General features: G+C 36.1%; 1 protein-coding gene across 4 annotated transcripts in view; it reads left to right on the top strand.

Moving 5' to 3' along the window:
• The window catches only part of UCHL3 (ubiquitin C-terminal hydrolase L3), a 105,323-nt gene that overhangs the window by 32,265 nt on the left and 49,979 nt on the right, over nucleotides 1–23,079 (top strand). For all 4 annotated transcript variants that reach the window (XM_007501455.3, XM_007501456.3, XM_007501457.3 and 1 more), the window contains exons 4-6: nucleotides 17,059–17,215; nucleotides 18,142–18,227; nucleotides 23,030–23,077. In XM_007501455.3, coding sequence (XP_007501517.1) covers nucleotides 17,059–17,215; nucleotides 18,142–18,227; nucleotides 23,030–23,077 — 291 coding nt within the window. The remainder of the gene's footprint in view (nucleotides 1–17,058; nucleotides 17,216–18,141; nucleotides 18,228–23,029; nucleotides 23,078–23,079) is intronic.

Below are 23,079 nucleotides of genomic sequence, written 5' to 3' on the forward strand. Positions count from 1 at the left end.
TGCATCAATAAAATAATACAAAATTAATCTTCTTATTTTGTAAGGGGGGAGTGTATAGTGGAGTAAAAATATTAACAGGAACATCATGAAATATCTTTAACTATGGAGAGCATAAAGGAAAGGAAGCAAAGCCAAAATTGAACTTATATAAAAAGAGATGGGAGAGGTCAAGGAATTGGTGTTCCTAGGGAGGTTGAAACAAGCAAGACAGAATGTGAGTCCAGACCTTGGAGATAGGGAGTTCTGAGTGATACCAATGTGGGGCTATTTTTGTGGGCAGTACTGTAGGTAGAGAAGATCAAGGAAATGTGAAGTGTGAAGTTTGGATTTTAGAGATCATCAAGGATTATGGCAGAGGATAGGGAGGACTGTTAACTAGGTGTTTTCTGAGATAATGGCTTAGTGGATGGTTAGAAAACATGATAACTTGGTCTTCAAAAAAGAGAGGAGTTTTTAGGGAATTGAATGAATGAGGTAAAAAGTGTGCCTCTCCTTTTTGTTTAACCTCTTTAAATGGGAAAAATTGGAGGAGTAGCATTAAATAGAATTGCAAAAAATGTTTGCTCTTAGAGGGAAAAAACCTGAATTTGCATTTTTGTAGAATAGGGATTCTGTAAGGCATAGCAGAAGGGTAGGCAGAGGTGTATACACTATAGGAAAGACTAGGATTAAAGTGGATGAGAGATGAAAAGCGAGGGGAGGTTGTGTCCAAGACAGTAGCTCTTGATAATATGGATTTAAGATAGGAAGTATTCAATGGAAGTTAAAGGAGGGGGGCAGGTTCAAGGGTGAGAGGTTATAAGTAATCGTTTTAAAAGAATTTATGGTAAATATACAGTCCTAGGTTTTAAATGGAAAAATAATGCCATGTATAGGTTCATAAATTTAATTTTCCAATGGTTTTAGCTTAGATAAAAGCATGGCATTTGGGGAAATGAGGCTGCCCAGGCTAATGGAGTAAGAGACCTTATGAATTTACTCACTTTACTCTTGGTCTAGATCTGAGGAAAGTGTAGCAGCTTATAGTGGGACATACCATACTAGGGACAGGAGTTGACTGATTGGTAGAACTGGTTAGTGAGGAGGTGGAGTCAAGATGGTGTTGTAGAAGCAGTGAAAGTTCAGACCTCTGAAAACCCTTCCTTACCGATTAAAAACGAAATGCGCCTAGGGGACTGAAAACCAAACCTAACAACAGAGCAGAGCCAAGGAACCCTTCTGCTGGACTCAACTTAAAAGGTACACCCCTCAAAAGCCTGAATTTGAGAACACTTGGGTTTAAGGGGAAGGAAGAAAGAAGGCCCCAGGACCCCTGCCTCACCTACAATACTGAACCTCCAGCAGTGGCTGGAATCTCTGGGTGAGCAAGGGCGCTGATCTGGAGGGAGTACCTTGCTCAGGGCTTTGAACACAGGTGGTGGGGAAGGAGTTGGAGAAGAAGCACAGAGCAGGAAGCCTATTCGCATCTGAGACACTTCATATTGCGACCCCCCCCCCCCCCCCCCCGCCAGGTTTTGGCCTTAGGGCACATCCAGCCCTGCAAGTTCAACTCCGCTTGGCTTAATCTTATCAAGCCTTCAGAGGGCAGGGAAGCTCAAGCCCCAACACCCCTCCCCCACAGACTGCTCTGAGAGCATTGCTAAGCTCCGAGGGTGACAGTTGACAGAAAAGCCCAAACCCACAGATCCAACACATAATTAGAGGAGCAAGAGTGCAGGCAATTACAGGTGGGGAAAGAAAAGGCAAATATGAGCAAACAACATAAAATGAAAAAAGCAATTACAATCGACAGCTTCTATCCAGGCAATGAACAAAGAGCAGATGTAACAGGAGGTTCAAGGAACACCAAGCAAAAACACAGAAATTCCAGAAAATTTGACACATGCTTTGGAAGAACTCAAAATACAATTCAAAACAGTTAAGAGAGGCTGAAGACACCTGGGAAAAGAACTTAAAAAGCAAGATAAGTCATCTGGAAACAGAAGATAGTGTCCTGAAAGCTAAAATTAATCAGCTTGAAAATGAGGCAAAGGAGATGAAAGATGAGGTAAAGAAGATGAAAGATGACCTCCAAAGAAAATCAGACCAGAAGGAGAAGGATGACCAAAAAGCCAGGGATGAAATTCAGCCTTTAAAAACCAGAATACAACAGTTAGAGAAGCAAGTGACTTCACAAGGCAGCAGAAAACTAAAACAAAATCAGAAGAATGAAAAAATTGAGGAAAATATGAAACACCTCATTTACAAATCAGAAGATTTAGAAAATCGTTCCAGAAGAGACAACTTAAGAATTATTGGTCTATCAGAAGACCGTGACAAGAAAAAGCCTGGACATCATATCATACTACAGGAAATTATCCAAGAAAACTGTGCCGACATTCTAGAACAAGAGAGAAAAGTGGAGACTGAAAGAATCCACAGATCACCTCCTGTACTTAATCCCCAACTGACAACATTCAGGAATGTTATAGCTAAATTCAAGAACTATCAGACCAAGGAAAACATATTACAAGCTGCTAAGAAGTCATTCAGATACCATGGAACTATAGTGAGGATAACATAGGATCTGGATGCATCTACAGCGAAGGACAAAAAGGTATGGAATAAGATAATTCTGTAAAGCAAGGGAACTAGGTCAACAACCAAGAATAAACTACCCAACAAAACTGACTATTCTTATAGGAGAAAGTATGGTCATTTAATAAAATAGAAGAATTCCAAGCATTTGTAAAGAAAAGACCAGACCTGAACAGAAAATTTGATGCCCAAACATAGAACTCAAGAGAATCATCAAAAGGTAATTAAGAAAGGGGGAAAAAACAAAAAACAAACTTTATTAAGGGACCCAATAAGTTAAAAGAGGATATTGGTAAGTTAAAAATTGTTATCACCTGGATAGCTTGAAGAATTATACTTAGAGGGAACAGTGACCAACTGTATAGGATGAAATGCTAAGAAATAAATATGTATATAGATATGTGTATGCATGAATATATATATGTGTGTGTGTGTATGTATACAACTACAGTTTAAAAAAAGATAATACTAAGAGCAATGGGAAAAGAAACAAAAGGGGGTGAATTTATATGTCACATAGAAGCACATGGCGGGGGGGAGAACATCAATACATTGGAAGGGTAAAGAAGTTGGAGATAGGAAATACTCAATTCTTAGGTGCATTGAAGTTGATGCAAAGAGGGAAGAACAATCAAACACAGTGGGGCAGAGAATTTATTTGTGCCCTATAGGGAAGTAGAAGGGTAACAAACAGACTGGTGGGGAGGGAAGCAATAAAAGGAGGGAGAGCGTGGTGGGGGGGATGGTGTAGTTTAAAAAGACTGTAAAGAAAATAAGAGGGGAATAAAAAGGGGGTGGGTAGAAAGGGAAATAAAATAAAGGTAGGAATTAGGGGGACTGATTAAAAGAAAACACTGGTGTAGAAGGAAATAGTGAAAGAAGAAAGGGCAGGACTAGAAGTGGAAATCAAAATGCTGGGAAATACATAGCTGGTAATCATAACTCTGAATGTGAATGGAATAAACTCACCCATAAAACGCAAGCAAATAGAGTGGTTTAGAAACCAAAACCCTACCACATGCTGTCTACAAGAAACACACATAGGGTAAAAGTGAGAGGATGGAGCCAAATCTATTGGGCATCAACTGATAAAAAGAAGGGAAGAGTCTCAATCATAATATCTGATAAAGCCAAAGTAAAAATAGATCGAGTCAAAAGAGATAAGGAAGGTAATTACATCCTAATAAAAGGCAGTATAGACAATGAGGAAATATCAGTTCACAACATGTATGCACCAAATGGCATAGCATCCAAATTTCTAAAGGAGAAACTACTGGACCTCAAGGGTGCAATAGATAGAAAAACTGTACTATTGGGAAACCTGAACCTTCCTTTATCAGAACTAGATAAATCAAACCAAAAAATAAATAAGAAGAGGTAAGAGAAGAAAGTGAATGAAATCTTAGAAAAATTAGAGTTAGTAGATATGTGGAGAAAAATAAATAGGGACAAAAAGGAATACACCTTCTTTTCAGCAACACCTGGTACATTCACAAAGATTGACCATGTACTAGGGCATAAAAACATTGTAAACAAGTGCAAAAGAGCAAAAATAATAAATACAACATTCTCAGACCACAATGCAATGAAAACAATCAGTATGGGTACATGGAGAGTCAAATAAAAAATTAATTGGAAATTAAACAATACATTTCTCCAAAATTGGTTAAAGAACAAATCATAGAAACAATACTTTCACTGAAAAAAAATGACAATTATGAGACATCCTTTCAAAATCTATGGGATGTAGTCAAAGCAGTACTTAGGGGAGAAATTTATATCCTTGAGTTCATATATTAACAAATTAGGGAGAGCAGAGGTCAATGAATTGGGCATGCAAATTAAAAAACTAGAAAGTGAACAAATTAAAAATCCTCAGATGAAGACTAAATTAGGGATCATAAAAATCAAAGGAGAAATTAATAAAATTGAAAGTCAAAGAACTATTGATTTAATAAAGAAGGTTAGAAGTTGGTATTTTGAAAAAACAAAACAAAGTACTAGTCAGTCTAATTAAAAAAAGGAAAGAAATAAACCAAATTGACAGTATCCAAGATGAAGAGGGAGACCTCAACTCTAATGAAGAGGAAATTAAGGCAGTCATTAAAAACTACTATGCCCAATTATATGGCAACAAATATGGCAATCTAGGTGATATGGATGAATACTTACAAAAATATAAATTGCCTAGACTAAAAGAGGAAGAAATAAATTATTCTGGGGTTGCCTATTGATCACTACTTATGGCTAATGGATCAGTATTTTTCCTTTCCTCCTCCTCCCTCAATCCCTCCCTTCACCACCCTCCTTCTGAAACCCTTTGGCTTTGCCCCTCCCTCCCGGGTGGATTCTGAGGTTTATGAGGAAACACTCTTTTCTCTAACTTTCTCAAGTAAGGGGATTTATTGGGAACAACAGGATGGAGGATTGAGGTAAGAAGAGGTGAGAGGGATGAGCATTTCCCTAATTTATAATGAGGGATGGGAGGATTATGGGAAATGTCAGTCCTGTCACAGCTGTGACTCAGGGACAGTCAGAGAGTTTGGAGGACAAGTATTTTTCTTCTTTTTAACCAGCCAGATAATCTATGCTTAAGTAATTCAAGTCCAGACTCTGTCAGAAGCCACAAAGGTCTCTCTCTCTGCCTAGGTCAGGAAAAAGCCAGTCTCACCCTTGGTCAGAAAACTAAGCCAGTCTCTCAGTTCATCTCCTGGCCAGGCTCCAACTAACTTTCCTGGGAATATTCTGTTTGGAATGTTCACCTTGATTGACAGATGATGCCCCCAGCTTTCTGTCTTGCATGCATGAAGTTCTCTCTTCTTTCATGCCTCTTCCACATAGGATCCTAGCAAAAAGAATCTAGCAAGTGATCATGAGGGTTTATTCATCATGACCACGTAGGATTTATACCAGGAATGCAAGGATGGTTCAATATTAGGAAAACCATCCACATTATTGAGCATATTAACAAACAAACTGACAAAAATCACATGATTATCTCAATAGATATAGAAAAAGCCTTTGACAAAATACAACACCCATTTCTATTGAAAACACTAGAAAGCATAGGAATAGAAGGACCTTTCCTAAAAATAATAAACAGTATATATCTAAAACCATCAGCAAACATCATCTGCAATGGGGATAAACTAGAAGCTTTCCCAATAAGATCAGGAGTGAAAGAAGGATGCCCATTATCACTTCTATTATTTAACATTTTACTAGAAACACTAGTAGGAGCAATTAGAAAAGAAAAAGAAATTAAAGGTATTAAAATAGGCAATGAGGAGACCAGGCTATCACTCTTTGCAGATGATATTGTGGTCTACTTAAAGAATCAACTAAAAAGCTAGTCAAAATAATCAACAACTTTAGCAAAGTTGCAGGATACAAAATAAACCCACATAAGTCATCAGTATTTCTGTATATCTCCAACACATCTCAGCATCAAGAATGAAAAAGAGAAATTCCATTTAAAATCACCCTAAGCAATATAAAATACTTAGGAATCTATCTGCCAAGACAAACACAGGAACTATATGAACACAACTACAAAACAATCTCCACATAATTAAAACTAGATCTAAACAATTGGAAAAACATCAATTGCTCATGGGTAGGGTGAGCTAACAAAATAAAAATGACAGTCCTACCAAAATTGATTTACTTACTTAGTTCCATACCCATTGAACTACCAAAAAACTTTTACTGAATTAAAAAAAATAATAATAAAGTTCATTTGGAAGAACAAAAGATCAGGGAAATTATGAAAAAAAAGTGAAGGAAGGTGGCTTTGCAGTCCCAGATCTCAAGCTATACTATAAAGCAGTGGTCATCAAAACAATATGGTACTGACTAAGAGACAGAAAGAAGGATCAGTGGAATAGACTTGGGGCTAGTGACCTCAGCAAGAGTCTTTGATAAGCCCAGAGATCCCAGCTTTTGGGACCATAATCCACTATTTGATATAAATTGCTGGAAAAATTGGAAGACAGTATGGGAGAGATTAGGTTTGGATCAACATCTCACACCCTACACCAAGATAAACTCAGAATGGGTGAATGACTTGAATATAAAAAAGGAAAGTGTAAGTAAATTAGGTGAATACAGAGTAGTATACATGTCAAATCTTTGGGAAAGGAAAGATTTTATTTTATTATTATTTTTTTTGGAAAACCCTTATCTTCCGTTTTGGAGTCAATACATAGTATTGACTCCAAGACAGAAGAGTGGTAAGGGCTAGGCAATAGGGGTTAAGTGACTTGCCCAGGGTCACACAGCTGGGAAGTGTCTGAGGCCAGATCTGAATCTAGGACCTCCTGTCTCTAGGCCTGGCTCTCAATCCACTGAGTCACCCAGCTGCCCACGAAAGGAAAAACCAAGCAAGGGTCAGAAAAAATCACAAAATGTAAAATAAATAATTTTGGTTACATCAAATTTAAAAGTTTCTATACAAACAAAACCAATGCAACCAAAATTAGAAGGGAAGCAACAAATTGGGAAACAATTTATAACAAAAACCTCTGACAAATGTCTAATCACTCAAATTTATAAAGAGCTAAATCAATTGTACAAAAAATCAAACCATTCTCCAATTGATAAATGGGCAAGGGACACGAATAGTCAATTTTCAGTTAAAGAAATTAAAACTGTTAATAAGCACATGAAAAAGTCTTCAAAATTTCTTATAATCAGAGAGATGCAAATCAAAGCAATTCTGAGGTATCACCTCTCACCCAGTGGTTTGACTAACATGACAACAATGGAAAGTAATGAGTGCTGGAGGGGATGTGGCAAAGTTGGAATATTAATGCATTGCTGGTGGAGTTGTGAATTGATCTAACCATTCTGGAGGGCAATTTGGAACCATACCCAAAGGATGCTGAAGAGACTGTCTGCCCTTTGAACCAGACATAGCACTGCTGTGTTTGTACCCCAAAGAGATAATAAGGAAACACAACTGTACAGGAATATTCATAGCTGCGTTCTTTGTGGTAGAAAAAAATTGGAAAGTGAAGGGGTACCCTTCAATTGGGGAATGGTTAAACAAATTGTGGTATATGTTGGTGATGGAATACTATTGTGCTCAAAGGAATAATAAAGTGGAGGAATTCCATGGAGACTGGAACAACCTCCAGGAATTGATGCAGAGTGAGAGGAGCATAACCAGGAAAACATTGTACACAGAGACTGATACGCTGAGGTACAATGGAATGTAATGAACTTCTGCATTAGTGGCAGTGCAATGATCCTGAACATCCCGGAGGGATCTACGAGAAAGAACACTATCCACATTCAGAGGGAAAACTGTGGGAGTATAAACACAGAAGAAAAACAACTGTTTGATTTCATGTGTCGAGGGGGGATGTGATTAGGGGTGTAGACTCTAAATGAATATCCTAGTGCAAACATCAACAACTTGGAAATAGGTTCTGATCAAGGACCCTCTGGAATTGCAGGTAGGCTATGGGAAGGGTTGGGCAAGGGGAGGGAGGGAAAGAATATGATTCTTGGGACCAAGGAATAATGTTCTAAATTGACTTAATAAAAAAATTTTTTAAAAAAGTATTCTGTGAATAATTTCAAGAAAATGTTTCCCATATATAATAAACTTTCTTTTGAGCAAGTAATATAGAATATGTTTGTAGATGCTGTTAAATTGCTTTTCTTTATAAGAATACTAAGGCTTAAAGTTATTAACTTTGAACACTGATTGTATTTGGCATATTGGGTACCTTGGGAGTTACAAATAATTTATATAGATTGTGGTTAAGTGTAAGTCACTTTGTATTCTCTGTTTCCTAGAAAGAATAGTCTAAATTCTGAAGGTTGTCTGTTATTAGGATTGACCGAAGGCTAAGACTTAGTTTAATATTCATTCTAGTGTATCCCATAATTTTCACAGTTTCCAGTTGTAAACAAGAACAGGATGAACTCTGGTGGAATTTGGATGTTGTAAAGAGGGATAGCATTTGAGGACCCAGAATTTCTGGTAGAAAGGTGAATACAGATCATAATAACTTTTATGTTCACACGGTCAGTTTATTCTCTTTGTGAACTGATAAAGCAGAATATTGAATAGGTTAAACAAATTGTCAGTGTTCAGTCCTAGGACTTTAAATAGGTAAAATTGTTTGTGAAATAGTTCATTTAATTGATCACACTAATGATTGCATAACTTGTCATATTCAATCTTAATTCTTTGTCAGTATAGTCGTTTAAGAAATTACATGATTTCTTTGAGATTTTTCAAATTCAAAAACAGAATCTGACATGCCATTAAAAATGGATTTTATTAATAAAATTCATAGAATAAGAACATTTTTCATTGAGAGACCTTAGATATCTTTTCTAAGAAGAAAGGAAACTTAGGTTCAGAGAAGTATTAGTTGTCTTTTTCCAGGGTAATGTACAGCCTAAACTAGAACATAGGTTTCCCGACTCCTAGCCCAGTGTTCTTTGCATTAATAAGACTAATAAAAATGGATAAATATCTCAATTTTAAGGAGTTATGGGATCAGTATGATTGATATAGATGCTAATTTCTTATTTCTTTTAGCCACATACAAATTTTTTGGTGCTGTGATCTGTCTTTGAAGTTACTTTGTCTGAATTGTGTATGTGTGTGTACACAAGATGCATATATGCATACATATTTTATGTATGTATTTAAATTCCTATTTTCATAAAGATATTGACATATTTTCTTGAGTACAGTCTGATCTGGTCTTTGAGAAGATTCTGTTAGGAAAATAAATTGTCCACATTCAGAGGAAAATACAGTTCTTTATTTAAAGAACTAAACAGAAAGTACTGTTTATTTTCATTGCTTCTTAGAATTTGATAGCTCACTGGTTTCTGTGAAAAAATAATCTTAAGGGGAAAAAATATTCTACATCCCTTAAATTATCCTCCTTCATTGTGAGTGGTAACAGTAGAGGAAGAAAAATAGGAATGAAGAAATCCATAAGTTCACATGGATAGAGTAAAAGAAAAATACTTGGAGTAAAACACAAATGTCTCAGAAGTCTTGATATAAATGTACAAAGGACATGTAACAAGCAAGAGGAGCTAGAGTTCTTCACTTAAGGTGACACCAGTGAACTATATATTCTCCAGGGTACTGAAAGAATTGGTGAATACCACTGATAGCTTAGTCATTGTCTGTAATTTTTGAAAGAGAATCAAGAATAGCTTAAGAACTAGAGAGAGAGGCAGATATTTTCCTGGTTTGCAGGAATGGAAAAAAAATGGAATCTTGAAGTTTTAGACCATTTGGTTTTACTATGGTTCTTGGCAAAGTTCTAGACGTATAAAGAGATGCCTAGTGGATATGTAAAAAAAAGAAGCAGCAATGACAAGAAATCAAGTTGTGCCAGACTAACCTTATTTTTTTTTTTTAAATAGTGTTGCTAAACTGGTATCTGGGGGGTTCTGAGTAGAATATACTGAAATTATAACTTTTTTTGGTGAAGTCTCTTATTCTTTTTAAAATTGCATTTTAAAATGTTTTATTGATTTTAAAAAAGTACTATCACTTCCCAACAATTTGCTCTTTTTGAGCAATAGAATGTTTCCAAGAGTACACATTGTGTGTCTGACAATGTATGTGCCTCATTCTATGCCTAAAATTTACCATCTCTCATTCCATGTGTTGAGACGTTCATTTCATCATCAGTCCTTTGTATTCAGTATAGGTCACTGCCTTCATCAAAGTTCTGGTGCCTCATAGTGCTACTTTCCTTCATGTTATTGGGGTCATTGAATGCATTTTCTTTTCTTTCTCCATATTTCAATCAATTTTAGTTCATAAAGTCTGCTCAAGTTTCTTCATACTTGTTTTTCACAGCATAATACTTTTGCAGTATATTCACAGAGACACTTTGTTTAGATATTCCCCCATTTGAAGATTACCTGTTTTGTTTATGGTTCTTGTTACCACAGAAGTTGGGCTACAATTTTTTTTTTGGCATATATGTGACCTTTATTTCTATTTCTAATCCTCCTGAGGGGCATTAGTAACTGAAAAAAAAAAAAAGTAGTTCTAGTTAAATGACTTCTAGGATAGTTCCAAATTATTTATTTCTATTTCTAATCCTCCTGAGGGGCATTAGTAACTGAAAAAAAAAAAGTAGTTCTAGTTAAATGTCTTCTAGGATAATTCCAAATTATTTATTTCTATTTCTAATCCTCCTGAGGGGCATTAGTAACTGAAAAAAAAAAAGTAGTTCTAGTTAAATGACTTCTAGGATAGTTCCAAATTATTTTTCAGAACTATTGAATAGCTTTAGGGCTCCACCAATAATATGTTAGTGTGTTTGTCTTCCCATAGGTCCTTCAACATTTGTCACTTTTGCTAATTTGATAGTCATAAGATGAGAAGTTTCACGATTGTATTTTTACTTCTCTAGTTACTGATAATTTGGTGTATTATTTCATATGAATAATGTTATTTTTGTGGCAAAGAGGAAAAGATAGGGGCTAGAAAATAATACAGTTTTTAGATTAAGAATGAATTGAAAGGCAGTAATTTGACCTTGACTTGGAAGGACATCTCATTAGTGGAATGACCCTTTACTACATCACATTTTTAACAGTGATTTGGTTAGTTGACTTACTTTCTAGGTGAGCAGAAACCACAAGACAGAGAGATAGCTGCCACTCTAGGTGATAAGAGTAGTTATAAGTTGTAAAATATGTTGCTATATATTTGTAATCTTATTGATGAAGTTATTCCCTCCAGTGATAGAGAACACAATCTATCCATGATTGCCCATTCTGCACAACTATTGTCTATAGGGCCCCATAAATGCACCAGAGAGTGATCCAGAAGTTTGTCACCTCTTAACACCTCAAGGATACCAACAGAGCACATATGGACTTAAGGCTAACAAACCATTATTCTTCCCATAAGGCAGATACCTTGCCACCTTCCTTTTCTTTTTTTTTTTAATTAAAAAAATTAAAAACCTTACCTTCTAGAATCTGTACTGTGGCAGAAATGTGTTAAGGACTGGGCAATAGGGGTTAAAGTGACTTGCTCAGTATCACACAGTTAGGAAGGGTCTGAAGCCAGATTTGAACCTAGGACCTCCTGTCACATGGCTCTCAATCCACTGAGCCACCCAGCTGCCCCCTCCCACCCCCCATCCCCCTTCCTTTTCACTTGCACATTTCTTTGACAACATCTTTATTCTGTTTTCCTTCCTTATTTCTTGTCTGTGATGTGTTATGCTCATGGTTATTCTATGCCTCTTCATTACCCTTGGGGTAAACCTCAATTTTAGTTAGTTAGAGACTATAATGTTCTGTGACTCAAGGTCAGAAAAATATTTTAAAAGATAGGTTTTTATTTTAAAGAGAAAATTGCAGCCATTAAGGAAGCTTTGCAATTTCCTGAAGACATTTTAGCAGTCAACAACCAGGTTATCTGCCAACAAGAACATCTAGATGATTACACTTCTTCCTTGGAGAGGTAAATAGAGGAGTTGGTGGAATTTGTTTTTATTATATATCCAAGTGCAAGAATAAGCATCATTTCTTGTTCTATTTAGTTGTCTAATACTGCAGTACTAAATATTTGCAAAAAACACCACCATGAAAATGATTATAATTTATATGCTAATATGTTTCAGGGCATGAAGAGAGAAAGAAATTTTATTAAGAACTTAATAAGGCCTTCAAAATTAAGTAGAATTCTTGTTTGTGCTATGTGATTTTAATGCAATGATATGAATATTAAAAGTTAAAGTCAGCAAAATTATGCTTTGGAAAATGTGTCAGGAGTCAGGAGGTTTGAAGCCTTATAGATGATGCAGAAGTTTTATGCCTGTACAGTGCTGTATGTGGTAAACACTATATGACATCACAGGAAACTAAATTGATTATATTTTTACAGACAGGAAATTATTCTTTACTGATGAATTTCCTCCCCCATTAACTCTCAGTGTATAGATCACTATTTTGTCAAAACAAATATAAAAATGAAAATAGAGCTAAAAGAAGGTTAAACATTTAATAATGATAAATGTAAAGTTGGGTCTAAAAATTTGACTTCACAGGTGCATTATATGAGAAATAATAACGTGTCTGAAAAAGGGAATGCTAAAAATGGAAGCTATAAAAGCTAACAAGATGTATGAGGTACAGATTTGAGGACCAAGGAAGTGACAGATTTGCCTGTCTGCCCTGGAAAGAGTATTGTGTTCAGTTCTGGGTACCACATTTAGGAATTACATTGAGCTGTTAAGATATAAACTGGTTGAATTCAGGTGCCTTTTTTTTTTTTAATATCTAGAGTGCTTGACATAGCATCTTGGGCAAAGTAGGCAAGTAATTAATGTTCTTTGAATGAATAAGTGAATGATAATGTTCCAAGTAAGACAGTGTGTACTCCTCTTTGAGGATCAGTTGAAGGAGAACAAAAACAAAGCAAATGGCTGAATTTAGGAGAATCTTGGGAGAGACCAAAGCTAGAGTCTTAATGATTAGGTGCACATGGTAGCTGATGGATTTCTCTTTGTAAGAAGATAATCATAAGCAGTAGTAGTTTAGGGCTATAGCATGGTCACTTCTGCATGGTCACTTATTTTCATCAGAAACCATGGAGAATAGTCCTCCCATCACCCACTTAATTTTCCCTGACTCAGCCGGGACTTCCCCATCCCTGAGAAATCTGTTGGTGTAGGTCAGAGGGGAATACAGAATCTTTACCCATAATCAGGCTGCTGAGGAACTGCCTCCCCTTTTTCTGTAGTGGTTTGGGAGACATTTGTACCATCTTTTTGTTGCCAGAAAACAAGCTACCTCCCAACAAAAGATAATTCTGGTTTACCCATGCCCATGCCCTAGTTCAGCAATATCATTCATTTCCAATCCTGCATGACCCTACCAGTTGTTCTGGATTTATCCAGCCCTCTTGTAATTTATTTCCCATTTTGGAACAAAATGAGATAAGAATTTATAGATTATCCAACATTTAAGAAAAGATTTACTTAGCCATAACAGGAGAAGGCTGTTTGACAGAGTTATGTAGTAAGGACATCTTGAGTTGATTCAGTAGAGAGAAACTCCCTTGCCTGAGTTGCTCATTGTTTTTCTTCAGCCAGGCATCAAGAAAGCACCTGAAACAAATTTTCTGGCTGCTTTGAATTCAGGAGATCAGAAAGTATTGTCAGCAGCCTGAGCCTTAAGTCCTTTGAGCTATAAGGCATGAAGGAGCCTAATTTCATGGGGCAGGACATTGCTTCTACCAAAGATCCCTTTAATGGAAACCACAGGTCTTGGTTTTAGAAAAGTAGACTTTAATTGCCAAATAATCTTATTTACTCCTATCATTCAGATATATCTATCTGAATGATCTAGCTGACTTATTCCTGGTCAGTATATAAAATATTTCCATTCTAGTTTTAAAAATGAGACTTTAAAAAGGGATATTTTGAATTTTAGAGACTGCAAACATTAAGACAGTTTGTTTTTTGTATTCATCTAAAGAAAACCTGTCTCAATTATAGACAATTTACCAACAGTGAGGAGACATTGTGTCTGGAAAATAGCCTATAAAATCTAATTAGCTCTTAAGAGTTCAACTTTGATGAGAACATGGCTTTTTACTTTTCTTTTTTAACTCTTACCTTCCATCTTAGAATCAGTACTGTGTATTGGTTCCAAGGCAGAAAATCCGTAAAGACTGGGCAATGGGGGTTAAGTGACTTGCCCAGGGTCACACAGCTGGGAAGTGTCAGATCTGAACTCCTGTGTTTAGGACTGGCTCTCAATCTACTGAGCCATGTAACTTGCTGTAGTACTTTACTTCTTAATGGGTATTAAAATTTTTACTTTTCCCTAAGCTCTTGGAAATGATTTTCTTATACTTCTAAAACAACTTTATTGAGAATTTCTGTGAACACAGTAAACAAGGAAATAATTCAATCTAAATACTTTTCATTTCCTTTTTTTGTTAGGATTCTGAAAGTTTTTAAAGTTGGGTTCTAAAGTCAATTTCACCATTCAAATTATGTTGACCCTTGATTACGATGATTGGAACACTGGGAACAATTTGGAAATCCTGATCACTTTTTATTTTTTGAGTTGTAGGATTCTTAAACTTAAGTTTTCAATAAGAAACATTTTTCTTTAGTGTTTTTAAATCATTTAGGATTCGAAAATGGGCATTCTACAGTTCTGGACTGGGACTAACTTTGGCCAATTGTCAGTTTATGTTAGATATTGGAACAAAATGAGACACCCATTTATTATTCAGCAGATAACAGATGGAGATTTATTTAGCCATTGCAGGAGGATATTTAGCAAACTTGGGTTGATCAACTGAACGAAGTCCTGCCTGAATTGCCATCATGCCTTGACAGTGAAGCCTTAGATAGCCAGCCCTGGGAGTCCCTTGTTACTATCTTATGCTTAGCCATCCAGGAAACAATAAGCCTTTAAAGCCCCTGAGTCAATCAAATCCCAGCGGTGGCCTGACTACTACCTTTCATGGAAAAAGGAATAGGATGCTACTCCTACAGTAGCTTCCTCTGCCTGGGATTTGAGAGTACTGTATACATTACTTCACTATCCAATGTTGCATTTAAGTCTTGTTTCTTCAAAAACTTGTTTTTAAGGGAATAATATTTCAAAACATTTTTATATCGTAACTGCTTATCCTTTCTCCAGTAGGGGTAACTCCTTAGTTTATAGTTTTTGGATACTACAAAAAGAGCTGCTTTAAATACTTTAATAAATGTAATATAGGTCCTTTTCCTTTTCCTTTGATCTTTTTGAGTTATAGGCCTGTTTTTAGTATCAGTGGGACAAAGATACTGCACAATGTGATGCTTTTAGGGCACAATTGTAAATTACTTTTCAGAATGTCTGGCCCAATTCACAAAATTAATGTGCGTGTTTTCCTGTAGCTCATCCTCGATGTCATTTTCCTCTTCTGTTACCTTTGCAAATCTGAGAGTGTGAGGTAGTACCTTGGTGTTGCTTTAATTCACATTTCTCTATTTAGTGGTTTGAAATAATTTTTCATATGATTGTTGATACTTTAGATTTTTCCTTTCAAAACTGCTTATTAATGGTATTAACTTTTAAAAAATAGTTTATAAACATTAGTGAGTATACTTATTGTAATATGATGGCACTTAAATTTTTCTTCTGGATGATGTGTACATATGTATTCAACATAATAGTATATATTCAAATGTATTCAGGGAATTTGAACTTCAATTCACCTAATTTCACCTAAATTCTTTTTTTTTTTAAACCCTTACTTTCCATCTTGGGGTCAATACTGTGTATTGGCTCCAAGGCAGAAGAGTGGTAAGGGCTAGGCAATGGGGGTCAAGTGACTTGCCCAGGGTCACACAGCTAGGAAGTGGCTGAGGCCAGATTTGAACCTAGGACCTCCCGTCTCTAGGCCTGGTTCTCAATCAACTGAGCTACCCAGCTGCCCCCTCACCTAAATTCTTAAATTTTGTTTTCAGAATACCGATGTCTGGGGAAAAGATAAAAATTCTTATGTAACATAGTCTTATATATTGATTAAATTAGGTGAGCTCTCAACATTAAGTACTCTCTGGTAGCTAGTGGCTCTGTGGAGACTATGCTGACCTACAGTCAGGAAGACTTAACTTCAAATCTGATCTCAGACAATTAATAGCCATACAACCCTAGGAAGTCACTTATTTCTTCTCACTTCTGTCTCCTCAGCTGTAAAATAGGGATAAAGACAGCCTCTTCCTCCCAGGGTTGTTTAGAGGATCAAATGACATAGTATTTGTAAAGCACTTAGCACAGTGCCTCATACATATTATACATTTAATAATGCTTGTTTCCTTCCTTGTTCCCTCTCTCCCTCTTTTCCTCTCTATAGCTTGCAGTTGAATGGACAAGACAAATTAATGCAGGATAAGTTTAATGTCAACATTTCAGATTTTTCTCTATTTTATATTGGTATATGCAGTCAGTGGTACCTGGTAGCAGAGGGGTAAATGAACCATTTGGTGATGACATTATTTCACACTCTACCAGATGTACCTTAATTTCACTCTTCTTACTTTCTCTCTCTTTTTTTTAAATCTTCCACTAACTTTTCTCCCTGTTACCTGCTAGTATGCCTAGCCATTGCTTAGCTTTACTGGTAAGCAACTAGGGAAAAAGAGATTCCTGAACATTGCTGTATAGATTGACCTGTATTTCATTTTTAGATTAATCCTGTGAAGAATAACTTTTAATTTTAAAAGTTGATTTGAATTCTTCAGTCTTTAAAAACAAGTTCAACATAGCTTTTCTTTAGACTCTTTATTGACATTTTAAGAATACTGAAGGATTTTGTCTTAATTTTGTTTTAAGAAATTATTAATCCATATTACATACATAACTGGTGAATTTCTGTGTTTAAATACATGATTGTGATAATATTTGTTTTCCAACTACAGAATGCTGACTTTTTTCTTTTTTCTTTTTTAAACAAAATAGTATGAAGTATTCAGAATAGAAGAGGAAGAAAAAATAAAATCAGAAGGACAAGACGTCACAGAATCAGTATATTTCATGAAGCAAACCATCAGTAATGCTTGTGGAACAATTGGACTGATCCATGCCATTGCTAACAACAAAGACAAAATGAATTTTGGTAAATTTCTCATTCCTGGTATTTTTCTTTGTAGTTTTAAATTGATTGCTTTGGACAGAAGGTGGTGCTCTAATTCTTCCTTACTCTAACTTCTGGTTGGAACAAGGTTAGAATTCTGGTTAGAATAAGGTATTTCTTCTTGCAACTTTTTGTAAAAGGGAAGTCAGTGCTTAAACATAGCTTCATTTTTCCTTCCTAATGTTCTATAAATAGACATGTTCTTTCAAAAGAACAGCATAAAGAGGGAGGGAAGGAAGCAAGTATTTTATTATTTACTGTGTGCCAAGCACTGTGCTAAACATTGAGTGATAAGAAAAGATAATATGTCAAGTTCATCCTAAAATTACATTTTCTTTTCAAACATGTTCTCAGTACTTTTGAAAAAGTGCTAGTATTTAAAAATCTGTTAATGTTTTCACTTTTAAAAGGTAAATTATATCACTTTCAAGAAACTTATTGTTGTCTGAAAAGCAATTGAATATCAGTGGCAACTAGGTTAGAAGTTGAATTTTTACCTTTTGTTTATATTCTATCAAAAGTAAGTCTTTACATATGTTTTCATTTGTCTAATTTACGAATGGAAGAATTTCATCCAGGAAGAGGATTTTATGCCATACCATCATCGAATCTAAAAGTTAGAAAGTGGTCATTCAATTCAGACTCCTCTCCAAGGAATGAATCTCTGTTTTAATATGTCTGATTTGAACTCCTCCAGTAATAACGACTCATTACCTCATGAAGGCAGCCTGTTTTATTTTCAAATAGCTCTAATGGAGAGGAAACTCTTCCTAATATTGACCTGTAACTTTTGCTCTCTGGAGCCTAGAAAAAGTAGAATTCTTAAATCATTTAGCAACTATTTATGTTTAGCTGGTTTCTAATAAAGGATTATAGAAATTTCTCATTGTAATTTTTAATATTTTTAGAATCTGGATCAACATTGAAAAAATTCTTGGAAGATTCCCTAAGTATGAGTCCTGAAGAAAGAGCCAGATACCTAGAAAAATATGAAGTCAGTACCTTTTTATTATTGTTTTTCATGTCCTGGGGAACTACTCTAGAAGAATAATATATAAATGTTTTATAACTATATTCAAGAGGTATTACTCTTACCTACCAATGGCCATGTGTAATACACCTTTCCTCTCTTCTCCTGGCCACTGTCAGGTACTGCTCCAAGCCAAGGCATGAGGCAACAGCATTGGTGGTGGTATTTGAAGGAGGGAAAGGTAAACCTCATAGTTCTTCTCTCTTATTTGCTCCTTAGCATTGTTCTTGGTACTTTTAGCCCTAGCACTGGTCTCTCAGCAGTGTTCCTATTGCACTCTGCCTCTTTGATGCTCTGGACCCTGAGTACACTCCTTAGCTTCTGGGGCAAAGCTCAAGAGAACAAGAGTCTGATTTTTCTCCAAAATGTGATTAAAGCTTGTTCACCTTTGTATAAATGTCCATTATTAGTTAGGTGTAACTCCTTGGTGGGATATAAAATGGAAGAAAAAGGAGGTTCACAGGAAGGCCTTTTTATTCCTGTTCTTCCTTTGTGGATTATGTTTCTCAGTAGGTCAAGAAGGAAAGATGGAAGCAACCCTAGTTGGAAGCAACAAGTGGTAGCAGAGCAAAATAAAACAAGTGGGCCTGTCCCTGGTGCCCAAGCAAGGCAAGAAAGGAAGAAAGGGGGTAAAAGATCATCAGAAAAATAAGATGGAAGAGGCATGGCTTGATAGCAGTTCATTTGAAAAAGACCTGGTGGTTTTAGTACTTTACTAAAACTCAGTATGAGTCAGAAGTATAAGATGGCAGCCAAAAAGGCAAATGTGATCATTAAGATAAGAGATTTTAGAAAAATGAAAGGGGAGATTAATTGAGACCAAGACCTATTCTTTAGGGTTTAACTGGAAGGCTCCATCTCCTCAAAGCTTGTATTTGGATTCCTTCTTCTTAAATCTAACTGTTCCTCCCCCTGATCCTTCCCCCCAGGTCCTTTTCTAAGCTTTCACCTTTCTTTAGCTCCACTAGATTCCTTCCACCAGTACTTCCTTACTCTTAGAGCTGCTGTACTGGGAGCACCACCATAGCCTAACCTTAGAATAGTCTCTATGCTCACTGCTTAGTGCAAGAGGAGGGGGGATTCTGTGACCTGCTCCAAGGGTGTGTGTATATTGGGAGTAAAGGTTTGTGCTATAGATAATTTGGGGTTGTGGAAAATTTAGATTTTTAAATTCTAAGGGGCAGTTGGGTAGCTCAGTGTATTGAGAGCCTGACTTAGATATTGGAGGTCCTAGGTTCAAATCTGGCCTCAGACACTTCCCAGCTGTGTGACCCTGGGCAAGTCACTTAACCTTCATTGCCTAGCCCTTACAACTCTTCTGCCTTGGAACCAATAATAGTATTGGTTCCAAGACGGAAGGTAAGGGTTTAAAAAAAAAATAAAGTGGGTTCTAGTTCCTTAGTGGGTTGTAATTGCTTCCCATTCCATCTAATATCTTAAAATCTACATTTTTTTAAAACAACTTGTTCCAGTCTACTCTTCTCCATTCAAAACTGGTATAGGAAAATAAAAACAGTTTGTTCTATAAGTTTTAGCATATGTGTATTTTCTTCTTCCCTTCTTTTTACCCTTCTATTCCTTACACACATAAATGCCTGGTAGCACCCTCTGTTTGAGAGCATTAAAAAAGAAAACCCCCCAAACCATCTTACCTTTTGTCTTAGAAATCAGTTCTAAGACAGAAGAGGAGTAAGAGCTAAGCAGTTGGAGTTAAGTGATTTGCCCAGGGTCACACAGCTAGAAAATTTCTGAGGCTAGATTTAAATCCAGGACCTCCTAACCATAGGCCTGACAATCTATCCACTGTGTTACCTACCTGCTCCTAACTAGCATTTCTGACCTGGCTAGGTCTGAAGTTTAAAGTCAAGCATTTCACCATTTACTAACTTCCTAATTAGTATATGTTCTCAATAGTATTCCTAGACCTGTCCTATTTTTCTTTAAACAATTGAGTTATATAATTCTTCTTTTTTTAGTATTTGAGTGACATGTGACAGTAGAACTTACAATTGAATATTTTAAAATACAAGTGACAAATTAAAAATTTTTATTAATGATACTTGATTTTCTTATTTACCCTGTTGTATTAAAGTATGTGTTGCCCTCTGAATAGTAACACTTATTAATATATTATAAACTCCACAAGTACAGGGACCTAGTTCTGTGATTCTCCTACTTACCATAGCATCCATATAGACACTTATTAATCTGTTGATTTGATCATGCTATTTCTGAATGGCAACACTTATGTTTTTTTTTTTTATTTCTGAAAAGCTGCAAACAGCATGCCAGCATGCCCAAGCATTAAAATTTTTTTAGGGGGCAACTGGATGGTTCAGTGTATTGAGAGCCAAGCTTAGAGACAGGAGGTCCTAGGTTCAAATCTGGCCTCAGATACTTTCTAGCTGTGTGACCCTGGGCAACTCACTTAACCTCCATGCCTAGCTCTTACCACTCATATAAATACATAGTATTGATTCTAAGACAGAAGATAAAGGTTTAAAAAAATTTAAAAAATTTTTTTAATAATTTAAATTAATGTAATAGTTCCAGACTTTCCCCATTTCTCTGTCTCCTTTGAAACCTTTTCTTGTTTATTTTTAAGTGATTCATTGATGTTCTTTCTGGTCATTTTTATTCTTTATAGGTGTGGCATGAATTAGTATATTAATGACACATACATAAACTAAGCAGTAATATAATTGGATCCAATCATCTACATCAAACATATGCACATCCTGCTACCATCTGTTTCTTTCTTTTTTTTATCTTCTTCCTTCTTTACTTCTTTCAAATAGAGAAGAGTGATGGTGACTAAATTGTTGCCTGGAGGTGTGTGCTTAATAGTAGGGTGTAGACATGAAGGGATCTTTTTAGAGTTTTCATGGGATCTAGAACTGGATGAGATCTTAAAGATATTTAGTCTGTACTCCTTGTTTCACAGGTAGAGACCCTAAAAAGAAATTAATTTGCTTGCCCAAGGTCATGAAGATAATAAGTTGCAGAGCCAGGATTAGAATTGATGTTCTTTTGCCTCCAAATCTAGTGTATTTTCATATTGCCACTCTACATGGTGACTAACTGTCATTTTATGAATAAAAATTAATCTTGGAGACATATTAAATTCATAAGTATTTATTAGTAAAGATAAAGAAAGAGAGAAATAAGGTTTCCAGCCCATCTAACTTAAAAAGTCCCCAGCCAAATTACTTCTGCTCCATCAGGTCCTAGTTTCCCCACAAGGAAAGGGAAGCCAGGAGGCCCAACTTCCCATGTGGTCAGACTAGACAAATTAAGGCTAGTCCAGGAGCGGACTTGAATTCAGGAAGAGACCAGAGCCAAAGAAGAAAGCCCTAGTTCCCGGATTGCCAGCCTACTGTGGTCCCCTTGAGATAGCTTACATAGATAGGTGCCAGGATGACTGGGAGAGAGCTCCTTATAAGTCCAAAAGAATGGCAGGGAGAAAACCTGCTTCAAGTGCTGGCTTTTTAAGCTCAGTCTAAACCTTCCTCCAGATCCTCCAATTTGATAAGGTTTCATCTCAGGCCCTACATGTTTCATCCCATGACTTCTGCCAGTCAGTAATCTTGCCTGCCACAATGGCAAATTAAGACACTCGACATTAACTCCTATAATGTAAGACTTCTGGGTTCTGATGGTCTTGTAGATATTTAATTCACCAATTCTTGAATTAATGTTGGGGGCCCCGTTTAAACTTTAAAGTTTGAATTCTGATTCCATTAGAGAAGCAACAATTATTTATACCATCATACTTGTGAGCTAATTGCTGACATTGCATTTGTAAGAAATATATCCTGACCTGCGTTGGAGCATAGCTTATCTTTGGCTTAGTACCTCTCTTAGGTTTTATTGAGCAATGCCACCAACTCTGCTATACTGTTTGAACAAAATGAATTTGTTGATGAAGTGATTCCATTAATTAATTGGAGTAAATGTATGTTGTTTATGTTGTAAAATTCTATAATTTTCTGATTTGCAGAGAACAACACTGAGATTTTTCTGTGGGTTTGAGATGACCAGCATTTTAGTTTGGGCACTTGTGTGTTGCTATGAGACACCTGACTGGGAAGCCTTTTAGACTTTTGGAAAGAACCTCAGAAGTCATCTCTCCCTACCTATACCCAAAGTGTCTATTAGAATGTATCCAAACAATTTTATTCATCCTACCTTTAACTATATATGTTGAGTAATTACTCAAAGTCATTTTATCATTTTATCTTTTTGGGCCTCAACTTTATCACTTGTAAAAAGAGAGAGTTTAAATATGGTTCAATGGAAAGGTAGCCTGAGTTCCAATCCTATCCCTGTTACTTATTACTTGTGCTTTTGGGGAGTTGCCTCACCTTGCTGGGCATCAATTTTTTTCATTGTAAATTGACATTTGGCTCCATGACCTCTATTGTCTTTTCCAGTTGTAGATCTATGATCCTAATAGCTCTAAGGTTCTTTTCATCCCTATATCCTGTGAGTACAATCTGAGGCAGTGAGTTTCATTTTTGAACACCTGTAGCTATTAACAAGCTTTTTCTTGTATTGAGGTAAAATCTGCCTCCCTCCAGTTTTACCCATTAATCTTAGCTCTTCCTCCTGGGTCCAAGCAGAATTAAGTTATTCCCTGCTATTTCCATGCCTTCCCTGATTGATTATTGTTTAAAAATCTTGCAGTCTTTACATTGTCTTAGTTTATTCATTTTAAAAATTGAATGTGGTAATTTTTTCATAAATGCCATGTGTTCTTCTTTCAGGCTATTCGAGTTACTCATGAATCGAGTGCCCATGAAGGTCAGACAGAGGT

Source organism: Monodelphis domestica, chromosome 8, assembly GCF_027887165.1.
Source record: "Monodelphis domestica isolate mMonDom1 chromosome 8, mMonDom1.pri, whole genome shotgun sequence".
In the NCBI taxonomy this organism is placed as follows: Eukaryota; Metazoa; Chordata; class Mammalia; order Didelphimorphia; family Didelphidae; genus Monodelphis; species Monodelphis domestica.